Source organism: Phyllostomus hastatus, unplaced genomic scaffold (genome assembly GCF_019186645.2).
Source record: "Phyllostomus hastatus isolate PE091 unplaced genomic scaffold, TTU_PhHast_1.1 phas_scaffold_585, whole genome shotgun sequence".
NCBI classification, from domain to species: Eukaryota; Metazoa; Chordata; class Mammalia; order Chiroptera; family Phyllostomidae; genus Phyllostomus; species Phyllostomus hastatus.
The window spans coordinates 29,261,333-29,288,382 of record NW_025334037.1 but is presented as its reverse complement, the minus strand read 5'-3'; the positions used below and the strand labels follow the sequence as shown (position 1 = coordinate 29,288,382).

The 27,050-nt window shown below is 47.0% G+C and overlaps 1 protein-coding gene across 1 annotated transcript in view; it reads left to right on the top strand.

The window, feature by feature from the left end:
* Nucleotides 1-26,678, top strand: part of AGBL2 (AGBL carboxypeptidase 2) — a 35,594-nt gene extending 8,916 nt beyond the window's left edge. The window contains exons 6-17 of the mRNA XM_045825158.1: nucleotides 1,091-1,198; nucleotides 6,759-6,912; nucleotides 8,478-9,260; nucleotides 10,888-11,044; nucleotides 13,389-13,515; nucleotides 14,112-14,212; nucleotides 15,366-15,496; nucleotides 19,452-19,518; nucleotides 20,821-20,946; nucleotides 21,467-21,574; nucleotides 23,749-23,838; nucleotides 25,700-26,678. Coding sequence (XP_045681114.1) covers nucleotides 1,091-1,198; nucleotides 6,759-6,912; nucleotides 8,478-9,260; nucleotides 10,888-11,044; nucleotides 13,389-13,515; nucleotides 14,112-14,212; nucleotides 15,366-15,496; nucleotides 19,452-19,518; nucleotides 20,821-20,946; nucleotides 21,467-21,574; nucleotides 23,749-23,838; nucleotides 25,700-25,873 — 2,126 coding nt within the window. The 3' untranslated portion in view covers nucleotides 25,874-26,678. The remainder of the gene's footprint in view (nucleotides 1-1,090; nucleotides 1,199-6,758; nucleotides 6,913-8,477; nucleotides 9,261-10,887; nucleotides 11,045-13,388; nucleotides 13,516-14,111; nucleotides 14,213-15,365; nucleotides 15,497-19,451; nucleotides 19,519-20,820; nucleotides 20,947-21,466; nucleotides 21,575-23,748; nucleotides 23,839-25,699) is intronic.
* The last annotated feature ends 372 nt before the right edge of the window (nucleotides 26,679-27,050 follow it).

Below are 27,050 nucleotides of genomic sequence, written 5' to 3'. Positions count from 1 at the left end.
TATAGTTGATGCACATGCCGCAGCATTGTTTTTACTGTTTTTCATTATATTTTTATTTTATTGGAGTTTTTATTGGAGTTTTTATGGGAGTGGTGGAGGCATTTTTAATGGCATTGCTGGTCATATCTTTGAGCTATTGGTGCAAATATTATCTCCAGCACTCCATTGATGAAGCCTTTTCAGAAGCGCGTTGCATTGAAAAGTGGGGACTTTTCTAGTTGCCAGGACACTGACGTCTAGCAGACATCATGTCTCTGCTGTGGACTGCTGGATAAGCAACAGGATGTTTCTTATTTTCTCACTCCCCTCATATAATACGCATCCAATAAATATCTGTCAAGCGTCTACCATACGCTAAGTACAGTGCTTAGTGTTAGAGACACAGTCGTGAACAAGGTGGAGACACCCTGAGCTCCCACACCGGTGGGGGAGTTAAAAGATGTAACCAGGCAGTTGCATGGAGCTTGGTGCCTTTGGGAACGCTTCACCCCAGCCTGGAAGATCGGGGAGGGTTTCCGAGGAGGGTTGAAACCTGAGGTGAGATCTGAAGGAGCAGCTAGAACTGATCCGATTGAGAGAGTCAAGGAGCAGTATTCCAGTTAGAGGAAATGGAGAAAGAGCGAGCGTGTCAAGTTTGAGTGACTGTGGAGCACTGAGCATGAAAGACAAGAAATGAAGGGAAATATAGGCTTTCATCAATGGCTTCTATACTTAAAATGATATTGAAAATTGCCCAAGTTGCATGCAAGAAATCTCTTAGAATTAAGTGTTAGTGAAAAAGCCTTGTTTTCTCTGAAACTATTGATATACTTGTTCCTATGTGGTAATAAAATGTATGTAGCCGATCACACTTTCCTGATTGTAAAAGGAAGCTCGGGGCCAAATTTTGAAGAGTTATTGCAGCAACTATATTGACCTTTCCGGCTTACTTTTAAATCTTCTACTTATACCTTACATTTTGTATTGAAAGTCTCCTCATAGTCTTATGGAAAGAAGCAAGACAACTCATAAACACACTAGAAATTTAGGTTCTGCTAAAGTGCTTTTTATATCTTTTCTTATTTTGCACTTTTTCAATGTCTTCTTTCAGACAGAGTTCCACCTCAACCAGAATATTTTTATCAACCTACAGGAAACGAAAAGGTGCCAGAAATTGTAGGAGAGGAAAAAGGCACAGTTGTCTACCAATTAGATTCAGGTATTGTCGTCACACTGAACAGTGAGTAGTTAATCATGACAGGGTTATAAATATTTTCTGTAATCGTGATTTCTAAAAATTCATAGTTCAGTGATGAATTGTCTTTTCCAAACCAACCGAAATGGGAGGCCGCCTATTCATGACCAGTCAGCTTTAACATGGCAATCTTTTTTTTTTTTTAGTGACAGTACCTTTTTCTTAATAGTTCCAAGTTCATTTTATAGCTTCTCCCTTGCTATTCCTCTTTCTGAAATTCAGATGTTGGATCTTTGGGGAATTTGTTCTTCTTTTCTCCACCTCCTATATATACTTTGGTGAGTACTTTTATAGTATGTGCATATGACTGTCGTTTACTATGTGGTTTCCTGCATGAAGTTGCAGGCTTCCTAGGGGAAGGCTCCGGGTCTCTTATTAAAGTGTGCAGAACATCGTACCCAACAAGAGCAACAAAATACACTTTCTTTTCACAGGCACATAGTAGACTCCCCAGTATGCACCATATGCTAGGTTGTAAAGCAAGTCTTAATACCTATTATTTTAAAGGATTGAAATGGTACAAAATATATTTTCTGACCACAATAAAATTCAATTAGAAATCAACAACCAGAGGACATTTGGGAAATCTGTAAATATTTGGAAATTGAGCAACACATTTCTAAGTAACCCATACATTAAAGATATCCCAAGGAGAGTTAAAAAGTATTTTGGAGTGAACATAAAACATCAGAATTTGTGTGATGCAACTGAAAGCATTGCAAGATAAATTTATGGCTTTAAATACATGTGTTTGAAAGGAAGAGGGAGAGCCCGAAAAGGATTGTGGGAGAAAGTCTCTTCCTTTCCGTCTGGGAGACACCATCAGGTAAGCCAAGATGGGTGCGTAGAGGTACATCCAGGAGCTGTGGAGGACAGAGCAGTCAGATGCAATGTGCTTCCTTCTCAGGGTATGCTGCTGGCAGTACCGCTTGCTCCCTGTGCTCCACAGGGCCCCCCGCCCCCTGCCCCACCTGGCCCAATAAAGTACAGCAGACTGTGATACAGGGTCAAGCAAGGTTATGTCATACTCATATATGGGATTCGTGGGCACCATGGTGGCCACAAAGGCCCAGTTTGTAAGGGTGCAACTACGGCAAGCCTGTCTGTCGTGGTGTTAGCCAGCGAACCTGTGCTCGAAGCCATCAGTCTGTTGCCAGAGGGCGAGCTGGACGTGACTGTGGGGCTCTGAGAGTCCTGAATTCTTACTGGGTTGGTGACAATTCCACATACAGATGCTTCGGGGTTATCCTCATTGATCCATTCCATAAGGCCATCAGAAGGAATCCTGACACCCAGTGTGGACCGGATCACCAAACCAGTCCACAAGCACAGGGAGGTGTGAGGGCCGACACCTGCCGGCAGCAAGAGCCTGGTCTCGGAGAGAGTCACAGTGCCACCGCACTGTCGGCGGTGCTCCCCGTGCCGCTTGGAGAGGGCGCGGTGCTCCCAGCTCCACCATTACCGCTAATATAAGTAACATTTGTAAAAGTATTACCTAATGAACAATTTAGGACAGTCAAAATGTGGGTGGGGGCAGGGGGAGCATGAGAAAGATCTCAAATCAATTACCTAAGCTTCCACCTTAGTCGGTTTGAAAAATCAGGGCAAAACAAATCCAAAACAAGCAGAAGGAAGGAAGTCAGAGATAATGATGAAATCAGTGAAACAGAAATCAGAAAAGTAGTAGGGAAAATCAAACCAAAAGTGGAATCTTTGGGAAGATAAACAAAATTGACAAACTTGGATTAACCAAACCAAGAAAAAAAGGGGAGACACAAATTCTCAAAATCAGCAAGGAAAGGAAACATCAACTCTTCAGAAATCAGAAGAATTACAAGGCAATGCTGGCAACAGCTTCACGCCAACAAACTGGAGAGCATGGATGAACAGGACCAATTGCCAGAAAGACACAAATGACCGAAACTGGCCCAGGAAGAAATTAGAAGTCTGACTAGATTATAACAAAGAAATTGAATTAGTAATTTAAAATCTTCCCACAAAGAAATCCCTGGCCCAGATGGCTCGACAGGGTTTGTTTGAATCATATGAAACATCTAATGAAATAGCACTAATTCCTTATAAACTCTGAAAGCAGAGGAGTTGGAGGGAGCATTAACCAACTCTCTTTGGTGAAGCCAGTGTTGTCCTGATACTAAAGCCAGACAAAGACATCACCAGAAAACTACAGATCAAGATTCCTCATGAATACAAATGCAAAACCTTTCAACAGAACACCTGCATGTTAAAGGATTATACACCATGACCAAGGCGTCTATCCCAGGAGAGCAAGGGTGGTTCACCATGAGAAAACCAGTGGAAACCCATTAGTAGAACAAAGCAGGTAAAAAAAAAAATATATATATATATATATACATCTAAGTACAGAAGAAGCATTTGACAAAATCCAGCCTTTCATGATAAGAACATTCAGGAAACTAGAAATTGGAGAGAATTCTCTCAAGTCGATAAAGGGTATTTATGGGAAAAATGGATAACTTCACACCCACTAGAATAGCTGTAATAAAAATATAGACAATGCTGGGGAGAATGTGGAGCAGGCGGTAATACTAACACTTATGACAGAAAAGAAAGGGAAGTAAGTGTTGAATTAATAATGTCAGGATGCCAACTTGGTAACAGGGAGGGACATGAGGAGGTAAGGAATCTGCTGACGGGCACCCTCTGTCATCACCAAAAACCCCTCTGAAGCTCATTGCACACACAGGTACCACAGCCCATCAGAACTTCTTAAAAGGAATTCTCTGCAGTTGGGGAAAAGCTGTATTCAAGAAATAGAAAGTAAGAAAATATTCTCATAATTTGAAAATCATCCCTACTAGATCATCATCAGAAAGGAAATGTGTTTTTTTGGAAGAGGAATATGTACTAAGTTTCGTCAGGAAAAATAGAATGGGTTAAAGAAAATGACATGAGGGGAGGCTTCTGGAGAAACAACCAGAAGAAGGAGGGAAGGTCCACACTGCCTTTACGCTCCTGCAGCCGGAAGGGTGCAATGAGCTAGTCACTCCGGGGGGCTCAGCTCTGCCCCCAGGGCCTTGATTATGAGCCCTCCTCACGGTAATAATTTGGTGAGAAAAGCTACCATACTTTGCCGTGTGTAGTGCACACTTTTTGGCCCAAATTTTTGAGGGAAGAAAAAGGACGCACATTATATGTGGGTAGTACCAGGAATACCTGTATCTGTTCTTGTGTTTTGTAATTATTTGTTACATCAAATTTCTTGTACCATAATATGTTCAAAAATAAATGCTAAAATTCCTTTTAATACCAAAAAACCAAGTATCTAAATAAATAAAAATTGAATTAAGTAATTGAAATGAAAGACTCTTTTTCCCGGAAGGTTTGGGGAAGAAACATAGGTGCGCACTTTCCATGGGTGCACATCACACAGGGCAGGAGTAGGGTCTGTGCAAGGAAGTAAACGAGGGGGAGCAGCTCACAGTCTGCCCAGCTCCACCTTGTGGACTGTCTGAGGAGGAGCTTGGGGGGCACTGAAAGGGAGATTAGAGATCGTTAGGCTTGGGTTACTAATAATGGGGGATGTAATGTTTCTACAACCTTAAGTAATTCTTAGGCTTGTAAGCCTATTTTACTGGGTTTGGAGTCAGTAAACCAGGTGCCCGGGAATCCTCAGTGCTTCCTCTGTTCTAGTCAGATACTTCCGCACGTCTCACGCAGGAGGGAACCCCAGGGCAGGGAGCACTTTGTCCTGATACAGCAGCTTTTGTGCGACGTCATCCTTGCTGTCCTGTGAACACACAGTTGTGGCAGCTGCCTTGATCTTGTCTTTTAGATTCATCAAGGAGAGCTGAGCCCACCTAACTGGTGGAATAAAGAAACAGAAAACTGAGAAGATGGGGCTCCAGAGGGAACTTGGGAGTTTGTCAGTTTAGGGGCCCCACAGCAACTACATGTGATGAGAATATTGGGGGAGGGGGGTACTGGTTTGATATTTTTTTGAGAAATATTCCTCTGGGCTATGAATTGGATCTTTAATGTTACCTAAGAGACTCAACAAAATACTGAAATTTCTTTATTAGTGGCATCCGGTTGCTGGTTGTACTCTGACTAGTTTCATGAAGAGACTGCACCACGTGGGTCCCCAGCTTGTACTGGGATTACATGTACTTTCAGCTGCTGCCTCTGCTCCTTCCTCTGTGCTCATTTTCCTCTTTCACTCACTCCTTTACGTGATGGATTTGTCGTCTGCTCTCACTTCTTACCCACATGTTTATTATAAAGTCTCCACACTGACATGTGGTTGCGTAGGAGCAAAAGTCATCATAGTGTTGCTGTGTTTACCAGTGAACTGGCTACTTGTATAATCAGGCCCCTCGCACATTACTGTGTGTTCAGTGCTCCAGAGTCAGCATCTTTGTTGGTGTCAATCACCTGCTGATTGGTGGATATTGTTAACATCTGATAATATAATGCACATAAAGTAAATAAGTGCAAAGTGAAATTAAGGTTCTTAACAAGAGATGCAGGATTTTATGAAGTTGGTAAATGTTACAGGACCGCTTGACTGCTTGACTCACTCACAAAGCCACTGACAAATGAGAACCTAGAAATTTTTATCAGTTAAACGGAAAATCAACAAAAGATGACTAAAATAGGTTCTTCTAGACATAATGATGAGAATATTGTGGTACAAACAGAAGTCCTTGGGAAAACTGTGAAGCCCGAAAAAAAGTTTTGCAAAAACCAAAGATGTTATGTGGCATTCTTACTGAATTTGTCTGAAAAGTTACAGCCCTACTTTAAAAAAAAAATTAACAATTGATTATTATTCCAAGTATTAGAGATTATTATTATAATCTAAATTTTTTTAAATAAGATAAAGTTCATCACTTTTTTGTTTTAGCTTCATTTTAAAGTTAAAATTTTAGATGGGCAGGGCAGGGGAGAGCAATGGGAGGAAAATTGGGACAACCGTAACTGAACAATAATTAAAAAATAAAATTAAAAACAAAGTTAAAATTTTAATTGTAAACTGTTTACTACTTACTGTGATATTTTGGTTCCTTATTTAGGGAAATTCACCCATACCAATTCTCAAATTTCTATTTTTGTTATATTTAAATCTGGAAGGATATAGCAAAAATTTTTATGGAGTGTACTACATTCTCTCTTTTTTGTTTTTACCTTCATATTTTTAAAATGAATCAATAGGTGCTATTTGTTGTGTGTTTTTAAATAAGATTGCAAATGTTTTCCGGTACTCCATTTAGAATATTACCTTTTGCCAACATCCTTTTACATTAGGGCTTAAGTGGGTACAAGCAGCATCTCTGATGACCAGGGTGGCCTGTAGCAAGAGGAAGTGCTCTAAACAGGCCTTCAAAGAAATACACTTTAAAATTAAAAGTCGCAGCAAGGACAGTTGAAAATTCGAATATTCACTGTCATTGACCTAGAACAGCACTGCTGAACACACGCAAGGGCACGGTGAATGTTGTGGGATGAGCGAGTTCTGAGAGGACCGTGTCTGTCCCATCTGCAGTGCCCGCCAAAGGTTCCTACTTCACCAGTGCCAGAGTGGGAGGCAAACGAGGAATCATCAAGGAACTCGCCGTCACGTTGCAGGGGCCGGAAGATAACACTCTCCTGTTCGAATCCAGGTTTGAGAGTGGGAATCTGCAAAAAGCCGTCAGAGTGTGAGTAACAGAGAGGGTTTCCCCAGAGGGAGGGTGACTGAAGTGACGGAGGAGAGTCCTAAGGAATCACCTTAGGAGTCAGGAATGTTTCTGAAAAACAGAAGGGATGGGACATGGTTATGAGGATGATAAAAAAATGGAAAGACTGTGCCTTGTATTTTCCCCCAGAATAAACATTTATCTAAATTGCTTTTTCTGCTTATAAAAGAAATGAGTGCTCATTTGAAATTTGTATGAATAAAAATACATAACATAAGATTTTGCCCTGGCCGGTGTGGCTCAGTGGATTGAGCGCCAGCATGCGGACCTAATGGTTGCCGGTTCAGTTCCCTGGGTTGTGGGCCAGGGCCCCAGTAGGGAGTGTGGGAGAGGCAACCGATCACTGTTTCTCTCGCACATCATGTTTCTCTCCCTCTCTTTCTCCCTCCTTTCCCCTCTCTAAAAATAAAGTAAATCTTTTAAAAGTTTTGTAAAAATTTTTGAGTCCTATAATCATGCTTCCCAGGTGCAGCAATTGATAACAATTTGATATATACTCATATATATTCATTTTCTCTATGTATGTGTAATACACACATATGTATTTTTAAAAAAATAGGGTAATGGTATGCATACAATTTTGCAAATTGTTTTTTCCACTTGATACATTATAGGTGTTTTTCTATGGCAATACCACAGTTATATCTCCTCATTTTTAATAGCTTATATTATTCTATTATATGGATATTCCATACATTATTTACCCTGTTCCTGACTGATGAGAAATTAAGATATTCACAACTTTTAAAACAAATGAACATAATTAACACCCTTGTGCCTGTATATTTTTATGGAGTAAATTCTGTTATAAAATTAGTGGGTCAAAGAGTTTGAACACCTCGGTGTTGCTAGTTTGGGCCACATCGCCCTCCGGTGTGATTTCAGCTCCCGTCAGCAGTGTGTGAGAGTGCGTTTCCCAGTGTTGAAATGTTGATGAGAGGGTGGAGGAAACATGCCGTTTTAATCTGTATTTCTTTAATGATGCATGTGGATGAGTATCTTTCCATGTTTTCGGCATTTGTATTTCCTCTTCTGCAAGCTAGTCCCGTTTCTTTTAAACAAGGTGCACGCATTCCAGCAAAGCCCCTTTATCCTCAAACAATTAATGATCAGAGATAAAAATAGCACAGAAAGCTTAAGGATCTGGTCCACACTGGTGATGTCCAGGATGTAGCTAGCAGCCCACACTAAGGGCTCCAGCTTCACTGCTTTTCAGTGTGTTTCAGAGAAATGGAGTGCAGTGGTTAGAAACTGCTCCTGGGTGTTCTAGAAAGACACCAAGAAGCTCAGAGCTCCCCAATCCTGTGCAACAGTGTGAATTTTGAGACTCTTCCATCCCGCCCCAAATCCACTTTCTTTCCCCAAGTTTCTGTTAGCCTAATACATGAGTTGGAGAACTGGGTAAATGAGAAAATAAATGTTTGATGTAACAAGGTTTCTGTTGGAGTAAGATCTGTTTTTACCAAGAAATAACAGTATCTTGAGGGCGGTGTTACAGAGATATTCTTCTGTATTCTTCATTACAGAGACACCTACGAGTATGAGCTGACCTTGCGAACCGACCTCTACACGAACAAACACACTCAGTGGTTTTATTTTCGAGTTCAGAACACCAGGAAAGATGCCACCTATCGCTTCACCATTGTCAACCTGCTGAAACCCAAGAGCCTTTACGCAGTAGGGATGAAGCCTCTCATGTACTCGCAGTTGGATGCCAAGACGCGCAACATTGGCTGGAGAAGAGAAGGGAGTGAAATCAGGTACTACAAGAACAACACGGAGGACGGGCAGCAGCCCTTCTACTGTCTGACGTGGACCATTCAGTTCCCGCATGACCAGGACACTTGCTTCTTTGCGCACTTCTACCCGTACACGTACACTGATTTGCAATACTACCTCCTGTCGGTGGCGAACAACCCCCTCCAGTCTCAGTTCTGCAAACTTCGGACTTTATGCAGGAGCCTAGCAGGAAATACTGTCTACCTGCTCACCATCACCAACCCATCCCGGACCCCTCAGGAGGCTGCTGCAAAGAAAGCTGTGGTCTTGAGCGCCCGGGCCCACCCCGGGGAAAGCAATGGCTCCTGGGTCATGAAAGGGTTTCTGGACTTCATTCTTAGCAACTCCCCCGACGCTGAGCTCCTCAGAGATATCTTTGTCTTCAAAGTGGTCCCCATGTTAAACCCAGATGGGGTAATCGTGGGGAATTACCGGTGTTCCTTGGCTGGAAGGGACCTGAACAGGCATTATAAAACCATTCTGAAGGAGTCTTTCCCGTGCATCTGGTACACCAAGAACATGATCAAGAGGTGAGAGCCCTTATCTGTTGAACCTCCTCTGATTACTGGCTAGTGGCAGGGGGTTGGGAGGGGTGAGGTCTCTTCTAATGTTGTGGGAAGTGGAAATGGCTTTGTAGACAGTCCTTACCATTCTCTTTGTAGTCACGTGTGTTTGTTCATTTTCCAACTTTTAAATCAGGTCTTATCTATGAGTGGAAACTGAACATGCAACATTTTAGCCAGAGATATTTCACTTAGAAGTGAAATGATTGGAAAAGGTCAGATGTCAGAGGAATTCATAGGTCTTCATGATGAGAGTTGTGTAATAATAGAATATAACAATTTATAGTTTTATATGAGATGACAGGCAGTATTAACAGTGCTTTATACTTATGACCCATTTCATCTTCAACTCATTTAATCTTCACATTAACCCCCTGGGGTAAGCACAATCAATATCCCCATTTTTTTATATAATGAGGAAATTAAGGTCCAGAAAGGTTAAGTAACTTGCCCAAGTCCTAGCATAGTAAGTGACTGAGTAGATATTTAAACACAGGCTCTCTGATTCCAGAGTCTATGCTTTTTTGGGGGTGGGGGGGATTGATTTGCAAGGGAGAGGGAGAGAAACATCGATTTCTGTTCCATTTATTTATGCATTCATTGTTTGATCCTCGTATGTGCCCTCACTGGGGATCAAACCCACAGCCTTGCTGTATTGGGGTGATGCTCTAACCAACTGAGCTACCTGGCTAGGACTGGAGTCTGAGTTTCTCATTACCATCTTATGTTGCCTGTCATCGAAGAAGGAATAATAAATCAGTTAGCATTTTTCAAGCCTGTGTAAAAGCCATGGAAGGCTATGATGTAATAGCACCCAGCTTAAAAGGGCTTCCATTTCATTGGAAATGAAACTCCAGCATACAAGACTATGTCAGTGCACACACCGTCTAACCATATCTGTGTGAAAGGGTGGAGTGGTGTTGGGCTGGGAGCAAAATGGTTAAGGGCATATGTTTGGGAGTCAGACACGCCTGGTTCTGAGACCTAGTTTAATTATTGGCTGGTCCTGTGACCTTGGAAGTCACTTAACCTCTCCCCTTCAGCTTTCTCATCTGTAGAATGAGGATAGTAACACCTGCCTTGGATGGTTCCTGTGAGGATTAAATGAGATAATCCGTGTAATCTGGTTAGCATAGCATCCAGCACATTGTTAATGGGTAGCATATTGTCATACTCTTCATCCTCTCGTTATGGGGCAGGTGACCTTGTTTGGAAGATTGTACAAGTATTCTGGGTGATCAGGAAACCAAGATCTGAGCCTTATCAGAACCAGCCCCGGGAAGTGAAGAACCAAGGCTTTCTTTGGTTCTTTTTATCCCTGCAGTTACAGCCTCTCTGCCTCTCCCCACTTTCCGCTGGTCTACACCAGGGTGGGGCTACTTTCAACAGATTTTCCCCGCTTCCTTGTCGCCCACCCCTTTCCACATCAGGAGTGGCTGGGGAAGGTAGGGGCCTTGGAAGGCCATCGGGAGCTGGAATTTTCTTAGAAGGGAAGGTATCTGCAGGCACACTTAAAGAAGAGACTCCAAATAATCCTTGATTATCCGCATGCATTTGGATGTCCACTGAGTCCTGTGTTTGCCCCCCTCAATAGACTTCTTGAAGAAAGGGAGGTTCTCTTGTACTGCGATTTCCACGGCCACAGCCGTAAGAATAATATCTTCCTGTATGGCTGTAACAACAGCGATCGCAAGTACTGGCTTCATGAGCGAGTCTTCCCTTTAATGTTAAGCAAAAACGCACCAGAAAAGGTAAGCATGTGAGGTCATTTTTTCTGTCCATCGACTCAGGGAGAAGGGAGCTCCCTGCTTCTTATATGTAGTGTTTGATTTGGCACTCTGTATCTCTTTTTATCATCTTGGGTAAATCCCAGCAACCTGACTTCAAGAATGTATTCCATGTCCATCAGCTGGTGAGCAGATAAGTAAAATGCTGTGCATCCACACGATGGACTGTTGTTTGGCAATAAAAAGACTTAACTACTGACATGCTAGCACATGGAGGAAACTTGAAAGCATGGTGCTAAGTGAAAGACAAGACACAAAGGCCACGTTGCCTGATTCCGTTCTGTGAAATGCTGCAGAGACAGACGGCAGCCAGCGGCGGCCCAGGGCTGCGGGCAGGGCGGCGTGGGCCGTGACTGCTCGTGGGCCCTGGGTCTCTGTGGGGGTTCTGAAAACGTTCCAGACTTACACTGCATCCCTGTGAACATACTTAAACCATTGAACTGTGTACCATAAACGGGTGGATTTTACGGTATGTGAATTACATCTTAATAGAGGTGACTTTTAAAAATTGCTCTGGCTGCTTTGCCTGGGCAGAGTTCAAACTCTCATTAATGGAGTTATCCATCATCTTGAATCCTGTGATTGGCAGTGGAAGCAGGGACTGGAGGACAAACAAAATGTTATTGATTGTTACGTGAGCCTCCACAGAAAAGTTCATGTAATGTGAGACCACAGGTAACGAAGACACTGAAGGGCTAGCGCAGGCAGCAGGAGTCTGTGACAGTCGGCCGAGCACCGGCTGGGCGGCAGCCGGGCGTATACGGAGCATCCTCATTGGTTCAGCACCATAAATGCACCCACACAACGTAACTGGCATTAGAAGAAGTTAGGTTGGATTTCAGAAAGTATTTGAATGATAGTACAAATTTTCTCATAGAAGGTGTTTGAGACGAATATTTTGTATCTGCTGCTCTTATTGTAAGAAAGAAAAAAGGAAGCTTTTCTTCCTTTCTTCTTCCCTTCTTCCCTTCCTTCATTCCTTTCTTTTTTCTTTTTTTAACATTCTTGTCCATTTTTGCCAGGGATCTCTTTCTTCCAATGAAATCACTTCCAGAGCCCAATATCTAAAGCAATGAGAAGCAGAGCTGCACTGGTGAGGAGGGGTAGAAGGCTGGAAACCACGGCCCTTCTGCCTCCTCCTCCAGTCCCTGGACAGCAGTGCCCCCCCGCTCCTCAGCAGAGCTCCTGGGCCCTAGAGACCTCGAGTTAGCAACCACTAGGTAGTGAGGGGTCTCCCAAATGTGAAGCATCTTCAGCAGGATGGCCAGGGCAGGTTGGGGTAGGTGCCAAGTGCACATTACAACTTCCAAGAGAGGAGACAATGTGGGGGTGGTCGTGAAAGACAATGGAGGACATTGAACTCCGAGCTGAGAGCGTTGGCAAAACGGAGCCAGAGAGTGAAAGGCAGAGACTGTCGTGCTGAGGCACTCACAGATCACACAGAGAGGATAAACCCAGCTAGATCCGAGGGTTCAGGTTGGGGTGTGCTAGAGCGTAAGTCTGGTGGTTCTGACCGGCGTGGCTCAGTGGGTTGGACTTCATCCCACAAAGAGAAAGGTCACTGGTCCCTGGTCGGTGCACATGCTTCGGTTGTGGGGGGTGTCCCTGGTTGGGGCACGTGTGAGAGGTAGCCACCAGTGTTTTTCCCACACATTGATGTTTCTCTCCCTCTCCTTTGGAAGGGAGGGAGAAAGAGAAGGAGAGATACATAGATGTGAGAGTGATACCCATTGCCTCTCGCACGCCCCCAACTGGGGACCTGGCCCGCAACCCAGGCATGTGCCCTGACTGGGAATCGAACTGGTGACCTTTCGGTTTGCAGGCTGGCGCTTAATGCACTCAGCCACTTCAACCAGGGCTAAATAAAATACTTTTTTAAAAAGAAAAGTCTTACAAAGGCTGTCCATTGCTTTCAATGCCAAATTTGGTCAGTGTTCTCAAACAGGCATTCAAAGGAACCCTAGTCCTGCAAAATGTCCCTAAGAAAGGTGGGTTCATGGCCAATGAGAAACAATATACTCCCTCCCCTGTGGAGGGTCACAGTCCACAGTAACATCAGCTGCTCTGAGAGGGGCTGGAGAGGAAGCCTGTTCAGTTTGTTAACCCTCTATCTCCCTGATGAACAGAACCACGGAACTCATGCTTTCCTCTGTAATATCTATTAATAGACCTTAGCATTAGTATTTTATGGAACGCGCTCTCGGAAACAATATATAGATCCCAAGGGGACCATTCTTGTGTCACGTTAATGAATCTGCTTAAGCATTTGCCAGCTTATGATTAACAGAGGACTTGGATTTCTGTTTAGTTCTCTTTTCATAGTTGTAATTTTAAGGTCCAGAAGAGCAAAGAAGGAACGGGACGCGTGGTGATGTGGCGGATGGGGGTCCTGAACAGCTATACCATGGAGTCCACCTTTGGCGGGTCCACGCTGGGTGAGCTCCCTTCTGTGCGTCGTGGGCCCGCGTGGCCGGGGGCGCTCTGCAGAGCGTTGGGGAGAGTCGTTCCCTTTAAATGTCTGGGTTGGGGGGCGGGGAGAATTGACCTAAAGAATTTTCTTGTCTGTGCCTCATGCCAAATTTGAGTACCCAAAATATGAGTGTGAAATATAATATATGACGGAGCAGGTAGCATAGTGGCTGCTGAGGACGTAGAATCAGGCAGATCTGGGTTTGAATTTCAGCTTGGTTTCCAAGTCACGTGACCCAGGTAAGTGACTTAACTCTTTGAACCCTATTTTTCTGTAACTGCCAGCAGAGCACCTGCGTTACAGGTACTACCTAATGAGACAGTGCATGTAAAGAAAGCACTTGGCCTCATGCCTACCACAAGGTACAACTTTGTCATCATGGTAATTATAACTTCATAATCATAGCCTTCGTCGTTGTAAACTTTTTCATTGTCCAAGATTCTCCGGAATCAAACTAAAACTAGAATCAGAGGTGGTGTTTTTAAGGAGATACTCATAAATTAGATTTGCAATTGCTCATTAAGATTTAGTAAGAAATGTTTATGGGTTGTTTTTTTCCAGGCAATAAAAGAGACACTCATTTTACCACTGAGGATCTGAAGTCCCTAGGTTATCACGTCTGTGACACCCTTCTGGATTTCTGTGATCCTGACCGAGCCAAGGTAAAAAGGGAGTTTCCACAAATGCAGTGCCCTGGCCAGTTGGTTGGAGCATCATCCCGTGGACCCAAAGGACACGGGTTTGATTTCTGGTCAGTTAAAAAAAAGAAAAGAAAAGGAAGCAAGAAATGTGGTGATGCAGCTACTGTGATCAGTTTCACATAGGTCCAAATTCAGCTGAGTGGGATTTCAGGTGATCTTTATTTCTTCTTAACATTTTTCTGAAATTTTTGTAATGGAAGGAAAAAAGAAAGGCCCAGCCTGCCCTCTCCTGGCAAATGGTGAGACTTCACCAAGCAGACAGCAGCCCTCCTGCCAGTCCCTCCAGCGCACCTCTCCCCCGTCGCTTCGGGGCGCACCCATGGCCGCTCCCTCCTTCCCTTTCTCCTGTTTCCCTTTCTCCTGTTTCGGAAAACCAGTCCTCACGAGTCTTCTCCAAAACCAGCTCTGCCCTTGGTGCATTTGCTGGCCTCCCTGACGGCCCCCGAGGTCTTGCCTCATTAATAACCTCCCTTTTTTTCTGTGTCCTCGGTTTTCCCCTCTTACTTCTTCCCTTCAACTGCAAATGTTCTCAAGGTGCTCCAATCCCAAGTCACAGAAGTTCCCTCTGGCCTCATTTCCTCTGCAGTTTGTTTTCCTGCATCACCCAGCTTCTTAAAAAAGGAGTCTGTACTCGTGGTCTCCAACTTATCTCTCAGACCCCCTCTGAAATGTCAGCCTTGGGGACACGTGGTGGGCACCCTCTCTGGATGCAGCTGCGTAAGAAAAAATGTTTAACGGAGAATTTGGCCGCAGCATGGCCTGTTAGATCGTATTTGCAATAGGCCAAAATCTGAACAATGCTGTTCTAACTTTTCCTTCCTTATTACTCCAAAAGAAACAAATAGACAGACCTTTGCGTTTATAGCCAAGAAGTGTGGTACTGGCTACAGCCGAGGAAACGTGGCTAAAGCAGTGCTTATGGGTGTTCTGTCCTGAAAACACTTCTGTGTGTTCCCACAGCTCACGCGGTTTACCTGGTAACGTGTCCGGAGTGGCAGACGTTACAGCGTCCTCTCCTCGTGTCCTCGGCAGCCAAGTGCCTGTTAGCATACACTTAGTATATGATGAATGAGTACATGAATAATCGGAATAAGTTCTTGTCTTATTTCCACAGTTCATGCAGTGTCTAGCAGAGCTGAAGGAGCTCTTACAACAGGAAATCCATAAGAAATTCAATGAACTTGGACAAGATATGGATTTAGGAGAAAGTTGGAATGACATCTCTTTGTCTGACATTGAATCCAGGTAACAAACCTCACTTCAAAGAAAAACCAGGAAAGTTTTATTTTTTTTAAATTTGTTTGTTTGTTGTTTTGTTGGTTTAGATGCAACCTCATATGCAAAATACCGAGTAAATCACGGCACGTATGACTACACTCGCTCCTTTGACAACTCTGTGTTGGCTGCCTGTTCTTTGACCCCGTTGTAGGCACTAGAAGGGGTTGGGGAGATGGGAGGCAGTTGGTACGGAGCCTTGTAGGCAGTTGTAAAAGCTTTTGTGTTTTATCCCTGTAGGGGGCGGGGGGGGAAGCCTTTGGAAGATTTTAGGTGGAGACAGGCCCTGACCGGCCCAGGTTTTAGTTTCCGCAGCAGTGTTCTGACTGCTCTGCAGAGACGGACTGTAAAGAGGACCTATCTCAGCAGGGACACGCGCTAGGAGGCTCTCTCAGTGGTACAGGTGCAAGGGGAAGGCGGCTTAGACCAGAGGGGTAGTGGTTGGTGGCGTGTGAATCGGTGGGATTTGAGATACATTCTGAATACATTCTGAAGTTTCAAACATTCGGATTTGCTTATGGGTTGAATATGGGGCGCAAGAGAAAGAGAGAACAACTCCACGGTTGGCAGGATGGGGTTGCCTTTCACTGAGACGGAGGAGGTCCGTGGGCTGGTGAAAACCAGGAACCCGGCGCTGGGTGTAGTCAGCTTGAGACGTCTGGTAGACGTCTGAACGGAGATGGCGAGTGGGCAGTGGGCCGACGAGTCTGGAGTTCAGTGGGGAGGGCTAACGGAGTTGTCGCTGAACAGACATTTACAGTTTAAGACTGGGTGAGATCCCAGGGGAGCGAGTGCAGAGAGAGCAAAGCGGTCCGAGTCTGAGCTGGTTCCACAGCTTTTGTTTTTAAAGATTTTATTTATTTATTGTTTTAGAGAGAGGGGAAAGGAGGGAAAAAGAAAGGGAGAGAAACACCAGTGTGAGAGAGAAACACCTCACGCGCCCCCACTGGGGACCAGGCCTGCAACCCAGGCACATGCCCTAATTGGGAATCGAGGCAGTGACCTTGTGCCTCAGGCCCAGCCGAGCCACGCAGGCCACGGCTGGTACCACAGCTTTACAAGGTCAGAGGGCTGGGGAGGAGCCCGGAAATATGACCAAGAAGGGATCAACCAGGCCAAAAAAAAGTCAGGAGAGTGATTATTTTTAAAACAAATCATCCCTGGCTGGTGTGGCTCAGTGGATTGAGCACTGGCCTGCGGAATCAGGAGGTCACTTGTTCAATTCCCGGTCAGGGCGCACGCCTGGGTTGTGGGCCAGGGCCCCAGCTGGAGGTGTACAAGAGGCAACTGACTGATGTTTCTCCCACACATCAATGTTTCTCTCCCTTTCTCCCTCCCTTCCCCTCTCTCCAAAAGTAAATAAAATTAAAATCTTTTAAAAAATCGGATCATGGCATTCCTCTATTTAAAATCATTCCTGTTTAAAACACCTTAATAGCTCTCCCAGTTCACTCAGACAAAAAAGTCTAGGACCTACAGTGAATGGACTACAGGGCTTTAGGATCTAGCCCCCTGACACCTCTATGACCTCTGCACCCACCCTCTCACACTCCGCTGTGGCCACACTGGCCTCCTCGCTCTTCCTCACACTTGCCAGACCTTCTTCTGCCTCAGGACCTTTGCACTGGCAGTTCCTGGGATACTCTTCCCCGAGATTTCCGTCCACTTGGCTAACTCGGTCACCTCCTTCACGTCTCTGCGCCAACGTCAGCACGTTCCACATGCCTACCTTCCTCACTCCGACGCTGCAGCAGCCGGCTCCCCTGCCCTCCCCTCCTGCCGTGCCCGTCCCCCTTAGGTGCTCTCATTTTTGTCCACAGCATTTTATCACCTCTGTCATTCTGTGCCATTTACAGTTTTATTGTGCCTGTTATTTGTTATCTTTACTCTCTTACTAGGATGTAGGCTCCACAAGGCCAGAGATCTTTGTTCTGCTCACCTCCGTACCTCATGCATCTGCAGCAGTACCTGGCACACAGGGAAAGCTCAGTAAATGTTTGTTGAGCTAATTTAGTGTGTAGGATCTCGGCCCCACCCTCACAGTCTCCAGAGGTATTTCGGAAGCCCCCAGGTGGGCACTATCTCACATGTGTGCGAGAACACCTTCTACCCCAGCTTCCCCACCAGGGTGCCTCAAGCCCGAACCCGATGCCCTCAGTCAGAGGTTTCTGGGCTGGGCGTGGAGGCCTTCTGCCGGGAGCTAGGCTGTGGTCCATGGGGGACAGTGGGCAGCGGGCCGCTCTCCCACATACTCTCTGTGGCACATTGACCTCTGGGCACTGCAGCTGATCTGCTGGCTGGGGCTCCCAGAAGTCTGCTTAAACCACATGATCGGGCCAGGTCAAGTGCCCGATTCACCAGGTCTCCTCTTCCATGCTCCCAGAATCCTTTGCCTGCCCCCCAGGACCGGGATGAAAACAAAACATCCCCTGCATATGAACGCACACAGAACAGCCCCAGGGGAGTCAACCCAGAGACAGCCAGACCGCTTTCCAGCGGGCTCAGCAGAGAAACACTGACACGTTGAGTTAGAAATGACTGAACCGTTTGCCAGCTTCTGCACCGGGAAGCCGGCTCCCACGAGCCCCCGCGGGGTGCCGCCTTTCTCCTCTCACCGGGTGACACAGGGAAGCAGGGCGCGCGTACAAGCCCAGCGAGAGTCTGCTCTGTCCGTGTGCGCCCTGCCGTTCTCGGCATTGCTGTGGCATCCTGCATCGAATGCTTTTATCCCATTTGTTGACGTTCTCTGTTATCTCTGAAAGGGACTTCAGAGACTATTATCCAGTGGCCTCAGAAGCCGCTCCTTGGACTGAAAAAGCCCTGTGAGAACAGGGAACTGGGACTTAGATCAGAGAGAGAGGGCTTTCTTCCCGCCGCCTGGCTGTGGGGCTGCTCAGTGTGCGCCGGCCTGCCTGCCGGGGTGGAGGGGCGGGGGCGGGGGAACGAACAGAATGAAAGGGCTGAGCGAAACGACGGCTTGAAATGCTGCCTCTTCCCAGATTCGAGTTTTGTGCCTAAGACGTTCTTTTGTATGCGGAGAGTGCCACAGAGCTCAGTCTCCGTCAGCGCCCGCCACACCCCAGGAGTGAGGAAAACACAATGTGACGCACGGTGGAGGGAGGAAGAATCGGTCATCTGAGACCTTCTTCGCCCCGGCCCTTGGAGAAAAGGGGGCGGGCACAGCCGGTGGGGGAGACTTCAGATCAGTCTACACACACACAGCCAAAACTGGTTTTTAGAGTTTAAAGTGCAAGTGAGTTTATTCGTGAAGCAGCGAGACAGAGAGCAGGTATTCCACCGCGGGCAGAGCGGCCCGTCCAGAACTCCTGAAGGGAGAATCGGGGCAATAAAAGTGATATTCCTAGTCTCTGACCTGTAGACTCTTCGTATTGAGTGTATGTGTTCATATACTGAACACGTTAATTTGGAGAGGACCTGGAGGGGCCTCGCTCTGGGCGGACACAAGCCACACGGGAACGACTGCGACCGGGCCCTGCTCTCAAACAGACCCCGGCCCCGGTGTTCTCCAGGGCCGCCTGTCCACTGTCCCAGGGCCTCAGGCAGTCACTGCCAAGGGCGGCTCTGCCCACCTGGCTGGCTGGTGGGGTTTTTTCGTTGGTTGGTTTGGTTTTTTGTTTGTTTTTTGCCACATGGATTGCAAACTCTCTGGGGCAGGGACTCCGCTATGTCCATCTGTTTCCTGTGCCTGATGCACTACCTGGCATTAAGTAGGCATTTGGAATGAATGAATGAATGAATGAATGAATGAATGAATATGCTCGTCAAGGATTCTTAGTCATTGAAACAGACAGTGCGGGCCAATAGCAGCCTGGATGTCCTAGCCCCACGCACCTGGCCTGGGAAATGGCCTGCTTCCAGGCATCAGTAACAGGCATTTCCCTTTCTTCTCTCCTTTCGAAAACAGCACCAGTGGTTCTGACAGTTCCCTCTCAGACGGCCTCCCTGTTCACCTCCTGAACATAGCAGATGAGGTGAGAGCAGACAGAGTCTCGCACCCAGGAAACAGCAGCCTTAAAACACCATGGCACTGCTGGGGAACTGGGTGGAATTCTCCAGCTGACCTAAGATCTGCAGAAAACAGAGCCATAGCCCTTTAACTGGTTCTGGAATCTTTGGCTTGGTCCCTTATAGCTTTTGTTTTAAAAATCTAGGGGGGAAAATGTGAAGACTCCATATTTATTCCAAAGTTAAATAAAAAATGGAAAAAAAGGTTTAACTAAAAGTGAAAACCATAGCAAAAGACAGAGGTTGCTAAAAATGACCCATGCTTGTTTGCCAGAGGGGAGGGTGATTAGGGGGCCGGTGAAAACGGTGAAGGGATGGACAAGTGCAGGTGGGTGGTTGCTGAATAGTCGCGGGGATGTGAGGTGCGGCGTGGGCAGCACAGTCAGTGACACTGCAGCGACCGTGTGTGGTGCTGGGTGGGCGCTGGAAATGCCAGGGGAGCCCTTTGTAAAGCATATGATCTCCTGCTCTAACCACTATGCCGTACACCTGAAACCAATACGAAATAATATTGCATGTAAACTGTAGTTTTAAGTTAAAGTTCTTTTATTTTAAAAAAAAAGATCCATATTTTTTAAAGAAACTGTTTCTTTATTCATGTGGTCTTAGGCAGTTTTTATCCTTTGATGTAAGTAACTTTGTTGCCTCATCTGTTCACAGACTTTACATAGATGATATGTAAGGTGATATTTAGAAACAGCAAGATATTTCTTGTGGCTTATTGGGCGCATGCTTGCCCACTTGCATTAAGAAATGTCCCAGTGGTAGGGTGAGATCACAGTGGCTGGGAGGAGCCAGCCAAAGAGACAGGACCCTGCAGTTTCTTCATCTGGGTTGACAGCAACGTCAGATTAAGCCTCACCACACCACAGGTGCCTAGAAAATTAGTCCTGAGCTTCATTTGCTTAACTATGAAAGCCGCCTTGTAGTAACAACCAAATTGAATCTTTAACCACGTGTCTAATGATCAGTATTGTCTGTACCCGACATTATTGCCGTAAGTAACCAGGTTTCATGTTACAAAGCACGGGTGCCTGGTTATTGGTGTAGGAGCCCCTTTGGCAGCAAATGTACGGTGGTGGGATTTGGGAGGTGTTAAAAGGGGAGCAGCCTCTGGCACGGAGGTGACGGAGCCGTCTGTTCTCCAAGCCGACAACGGTTGGACACCATGAGGGCCGCACACCAGGTTGGCCGTTGTGTCCTGAGTGTTGTGTGAAGAGAGTCCTCTGGCATCCTCAGTGACTAGTTCCCTGTACTTTCTGGAATAGTTGAATCAGAAGAAGAAGATGGATAAGAAGAAAAAAAAGAAGCCACCTCAGACAAGGAAACAGCGAAATGAACAGTATCAGAAGAACAATTTGGTACGGGAGTTGAAGTCCACAGAAGATGCCCTGGTAAGAAAGCTGTGCTGCCTGCATCCACCGCCGTCTGGTGAAACGGCCTCCCGTGGCGGGGCGTCAGGCAGACTCCAAACCAGAAAGGGAGCTGGTGGCGGGAGTGGGTCTTTCAGCCTTTAGGTCAGAGCTGTTCCCCGGTCCCTGGACATCTCTGTCCAGGGCTTCCAGCCTTGGCGCACCGGTCTGCTTCTGTGCTCCGGAATAGCAAGCCTGGGTTTTGACCGAGTCTGGATTTCCAGAGGGAAGAGGTGGAACAGGCTGGATAAGCAGTGGCCGGAGCTAGTCCAGGGTTGCTGGGTGCTGAGGGGTCAGGCCCGGTCCAGGCTGAAGACCCCTGGATTGCACCGTTCTAGGCCTTCTCCTCACTGCTGCGCCCACATTGTACCCTCTGCTTTCTAACACCGAAATTGCTTTCAGAGGTGGGAGTTTTACTGTCAGGTGAATTGGATGAGTTTTGAGTTAGAGTAATTGCAATGGATCAATTGAAAAACATTCTCTCTGCACTCAATCCTTCTAGGAGAGGGCAGGATTTGCTTCTACAGTGCAAAAGCGGTCTACCTTTTCCAAAAATGCAGATCATACCAGCTCCTCAACAATCCAAAATGAAAAACCAAGGCTGAGTGAGGTAATATATTTGCTGGACTTTTTAAACATGCTCATGGGAAATTCATTAAAACGTTTTGGTAACATATTTAAAGTGTACAGTGTGATGCTTTGATACGTGGATACATTACGAAAGTGTTCCCACCATTGAGTTAATGATCACGTCCCTCACCTTACATATTTACCTTCTTTTCTCTTTTGGTGAGAACACTTCAGATCTACTCTTAGCAAATTTCAACCATGCAGCACAGTGTTCGTAACTGCAGTCACCACGGTGTATGCATCAGAACTCAGGCTGTGGCTTGTCACCAACGGTTCGTGCTCTGTCGCCATCCTGCCCCTTTTCACCCCCCCCAGCCCCGGCAGCCACCACTCTGCTCTCTGTTTGATGTTGTTAGGTTCCACATGACAGGTGGTTCCATGTAGTGTTTGTCTCTCTGTGTCTGGCTCACTTCCTTTGTATAACGTCCCCAAGTTCGCCCGTGCCGCCGTGGACGGCAGGGTTTCCTCCTTTCTTATGGCTAAGTACCGTGCTGTCCGCGGACATTCCTCCCATCCAGGAGGCTGCCTTTCCATTTCGTTGTTGAGTTTCTTCACTGTGTAGAAGCATTTTAGTTTGACGGGGTCCCGCTGGTTTGTCTTTCCTTTTGCTGTCTTTGCTTTTTGTGTCAAATCAGAAAATCATTGCCAAGACCTATGTCAAGGAGCTTGCCTCCTGTGTTTTCTTCTGGGAGTTTTACAGAGTCAGGTCTTAAATTTAGGCTTCAGGCCACTTCGAGTTGAATCTTGTGAATGGTACAAGACAGGGTGCAGTTTCATTCTTCTGCACGTGGATAGTAGTTTTTCCAACATCATTTATTGAAGAAACGGTCTTTTCCTCGTTGTATATTCTTGGCTCCTTTGTTGGAGTTTAAATGACCACTTGTGCATGAGGTTATTCTGGGCCCCATATTCTGTTCCACCCTTGACCCCCCCACACACACACACACACACTCTCCGATGTTTCCAGTTAGCGTGTCTCCCCACAGAGAAAACAACCCGAGAGCCCTCCGCGTCCCCCAGTCGGCGCCGCCGGGAGCGGGCTGCATTAAACGAGTGGGGAGACTGGCTCTGCCTTGGGTTGGACGCCGCTGAAGTCTGGTGTCAGGTACTGGTCATTCGTGATTCTGCACCCAGACCACAAGGACAGGCTGCTTCACCATCCACCCACCCGCTCGTTCAACAGACTGTGCAGCTGGCTGCCGTATGCCGGGCCCTCCGCTAGGAGTCGGGACCAGGACAGGGAGCAAAACACTGACCCTGTCAGGGACCTTGGGGAGTTCAACACGCGAACAGCCAGTGACATAGCAGGATCGGGTGCAGGGAACGCAGAGGAGAAGCAACTCACCAACCTTTAGTGCTCTGGAGTTTTGTGGCTGTGAAATCCTTGATTCTTTTGTGTGTAAAAATAGGTTTGGGTACATAGCTAATTCTCCGCGGATAGGGTGCACAGTCAGCCCTCCTCAGGTGGAAGGCTGCCCTGAGAATGACAGTGACGCAACAAGGTCCCACTGCATTAGTCGAGGAACCCTCACAGGGCACAGCCATCTCTGTTCGGTGTCAAGGGACATCGGGGTCTAGTGTAATAGTGACAAGGCCATGAGCTTTGAGGTCTGTCTTGTGTTAAAATGACACTCCTGCCCTGGCTGATGTAGCTCAGTACACTGAGCGCTGGCCTGCGAACCAAAGGGTCACCAGTTCGATTCCCAGTCAGGGCACATGCCTGGGTTGCCGGCCAGGCCCCCAGTAGGGGGCGTACCAGAGGCAACCACACGTTGATGTTTCTCTCTCTTTCTTCCTTTCCCTCTCTCTAAAAATAATAGATACTCTTTTTTAAAAATGCCACCCCTACTATTAATTTTCCACAAGCTACTTAGTCACCTTGGGGCTCCTTTTCCACATCTAAAATATTGGGGAAATAATATCTACATCACAAGGTTGGCTGAGAAAATCAGATATGAAACTGTGTAAAGTGCCTAGCATATGGTGGGCATTCAATAAGCACTAGTTTCCTTCTTTTCTTTGAATTATTTGTGCCCCACCCCTCTTTTGGTGTCAGAGTATCGTGATGAATAAAAACAGTCAAACAATGTAGGTTTTACATAACCACACCTGTCCAAGTGGAAGTGTTGATGAGGATGTGTTTGTGTGTTTTAGTCCCGGTTACGTGGAAGAGACAAAGGCCTCTCCCTGGACGCATCAGAGGCAACCGCCTTGGTTCTGACTAAGAGTAAAGACAGAGTGCAGGTATGTCACGTAATGTATGCACACACACATCCATGCCAGTGACTTACTTTACTTGGGGCTTTTTGTTGTTGTTTTGAGGATACATTTATTAAAGCCGGGACAGAGAAGCAAGGGCGGGCTTCGGAGAGAAGCGGCAGCAGGAGAGCCGGGGCGCGGCTGCTTTGACTCCACGCAAACGTTAAGGGGGAGAGAAGGGAGCCCGGGCGGGGCTGCTGTCCGCTCCCTGGGAGGCCAGAGGAAAGGGGGCCTCGGAGACTCATTCTGGAGTTCTGCTGCCACTGTTCCTCGGCTTGCCCGTCCCATGGGGGCCCCGGAGTTTTTTCTTTTTTCTTTTTTTTCTTTTTTTTTAATAGTAAATGAAGGGCGTTTTTTAAAAGATTTTATTTATTTATTTTTAGAGAGGGAAGGGAGGGAGAGAGACAGAGAGAGAAACATCATGTGCGGTTGCTGGGGGTCATGGCCTGCAACCCAGGCATGTACCCTGACTGGGAATCGAACCTGCGACACTTTGGTTCACAGCCCGCGCTCAATCCACTGAGCTAGGCCAGCCAGGGGTTCTTTTTTCCAGTACACGCCCAAGAGAGGAGTACAGGCACCGTGAGCACGCACTTTATCTGGTTTTGAAATGTATTCTGTGATAGGGAGGGGTAGGTGCTCCACAGTCCCCAGTTTCACTGCCTCAGGTTTGTTCTCCTCTGGTGAACACCCAAAGTAATTTGCACCTCAGGCTGCACCCCACCTGACCTCCCTGAGGCACAGCCCGCCCGCTCAGACTTGAACTACAACTGGGGCTCCCCAGTCAGCTACAGCGTGGCTCACATGCGGTGGCACAGCGATCGTTACCTACTGAGCTCCGCGTGTGGTTTGCTTTTTCAGAAGAGTGAGTGAGCAGGAGTTCACGTTTCCTCCTACAATATCACTCTTGCTCGCTGGGACTTGGGTGTTCTTTCCTTAAAGGGAGGAAATGGAGGTGGACACGCAGCGAGGGAGCTGTCGTTTCAGACGGCGCCGGTGCCTCTGTGGGGGGCAGGGGTGCTGCTCACAGGTGTCCAGGCAGAGACCGGCCACCACCGGGTCATGCAAGTGTCCCAGCTGTGCACCCAGATCCCCAGTTCCCCCGAGGTGTGGTCCCTGCTGTCTTCTCCAGCCTGCTGCTTGACAGTTGTCAGGCTGATGTTCTCGTCACCCAACAGTATCTTAGGGAGAACCCACCAGGCTCGGGGCCCTTCGGGAACAGCAAGACCTGTGCCTCCCTTAGGCAGTGATCCTCTGCAAGGGGGTGGCTGGTCATCCAACCCGCTGGTAGAACAGAAGCTGAAGAGCAATGAAAAGAGAGGTTTAAATAAAGTCAAATCAGAGAGGGCATCTCTCCTGACAGACCAATAAGTGATGAACTCGTCCTTTTTCCTCATTCAGCACGTATTACAAGAAGTCTTGTAATGGTGGCTAAAACCATATCCCGCAACCGAAACACGCTAGTTAAGCTGTGACAACGGGTAACTAGGGTTCCAGTTAAACCCGGTGCACAGGGTCAATGCCATCCAAAGCTGTGCCTTCGCTTCCTTTTCCTGAAGTTCCCAGGATCCCATTTCTCTAACAGAGACGTAGGCCTTTGACTTCCAGATGGCTTACTGACTGCCGTCCCCGAACTTCTCAGAGCAGTTAAAACGGTGCCACCGACCTCGGGCGCTCTGAGGGACTGGGCCCGAGCTTGGTTCACTTCTGCCCTCCAGCCACGGCTCTGGTTTTGGGGGGGAGCAGCTACTTCTCACTGACTCCTTGTGAAACCACCCAAATCCTTGCTCTAGCTCTACAAATGGCAACACAGAGTGAGCTCAACTCTTACATCTTGTTTGCACAGAGAGAAAAGCCAGGACACACCACGGCCTGCTCTCCAAAGACGAGCATGACCCCCAGCCGAGAGCCCGCTCCAGACGCAACGCAGAGGTGGCTCCGGAACAGGCTTCTGGCCCCAAGGAGACGCCGAGCCACCATGGTGGTGTACCCGTCCTTGCACGTCTACACGTACCCGTAGGCGCCTGGGCCGCGCCCCCATGCTCCCTCGGCGTGTTTCGGGTCGGACACTTTTTGTGAAGAGGGGAGTGGAGTGGTGTGGCTGGTGGGCACTCTCATCATAACGCGCTGGGTCGTGTGTTCGTGTGCACCGACCTCCCACTGTGTGCGCACACTGTGTGCACGCCTGCGAGATGCGGACCTCATGCATTACATTATTTTTCACAAAATGGAGTTTCGTGATAATGAATAAAAAAGCTTTATCAGAAGTTGAATGTGTGCTTATGGAACTACATAGCACAGATATACCTCATTTTAGCCAATAGATATTCTCTCTAAGATTATGTGAAAATCAATTTTAGAAGATCAAACTCTGTTCCAAACACATTCTGGGAGCGTGCCGTGTTCAGAACGTCTGTGTCGGAGCTGCCCGGCGAAGAGGCAGGGCCAGTCAGACGGCGGGGTCCCGGGCTCGCTCAGGGTGAGGTGTTCCCAGGTGCAGAAAACAGCCCGTGTATTACCCGGAATTTGATGTTGCATATATTGTGTTCCACGCGGTTATGTAAGTTTTTAAACCCAGTGATTAAAATTCTTTCTCTGTAACCAGTTGTTCCCATTGATTGGTTCACTGCATAATCTTAGGTGAACAGACACTGCACACCCCTCACAAGCAGCGCCCGCCTTCTGCGGCCCGTCCTGTCGACGTGCTGGGGTCACGTTAAATGAGGGTCACTCCGGGTCATGCCCGGCCTCCTGTTTGACTTCACCTTCTTCCCGAAGTTCTTCATTATCACGTTTAAACTCTTGCAGCCACCACCTCGACCCGGGGGCCAGCGATTAGAACCACATGGCAATACAGATTTTATTACAATCCCAGTATCTGTCTTTAGAAACAAATTACTGGAGTTCATCCGGAGAACAGTTTCAGATTTACAGATAATTGGACAGATAGTACAGAGTTCCCATGTGTGCTGCCCCCCCCTCCCCCTCCCACCACCCACACAGGCCGTGCCCGTCTTTCTCTTCTGTGTTTTCCCCCCCCGCGGTCCCCTTACAATCGCCACACCGTTGTCCACGTCCATGAGTCCTTTGTCCTCTTTGCTCAATCCCTCCGCCCCCTAACCTCCCCCTCACCTTAGCTGTCATGCTGCTCTCTGAGTCTGTCTCCGTTTTCCTTGTTAGTTCAGTTTGTTCATGAG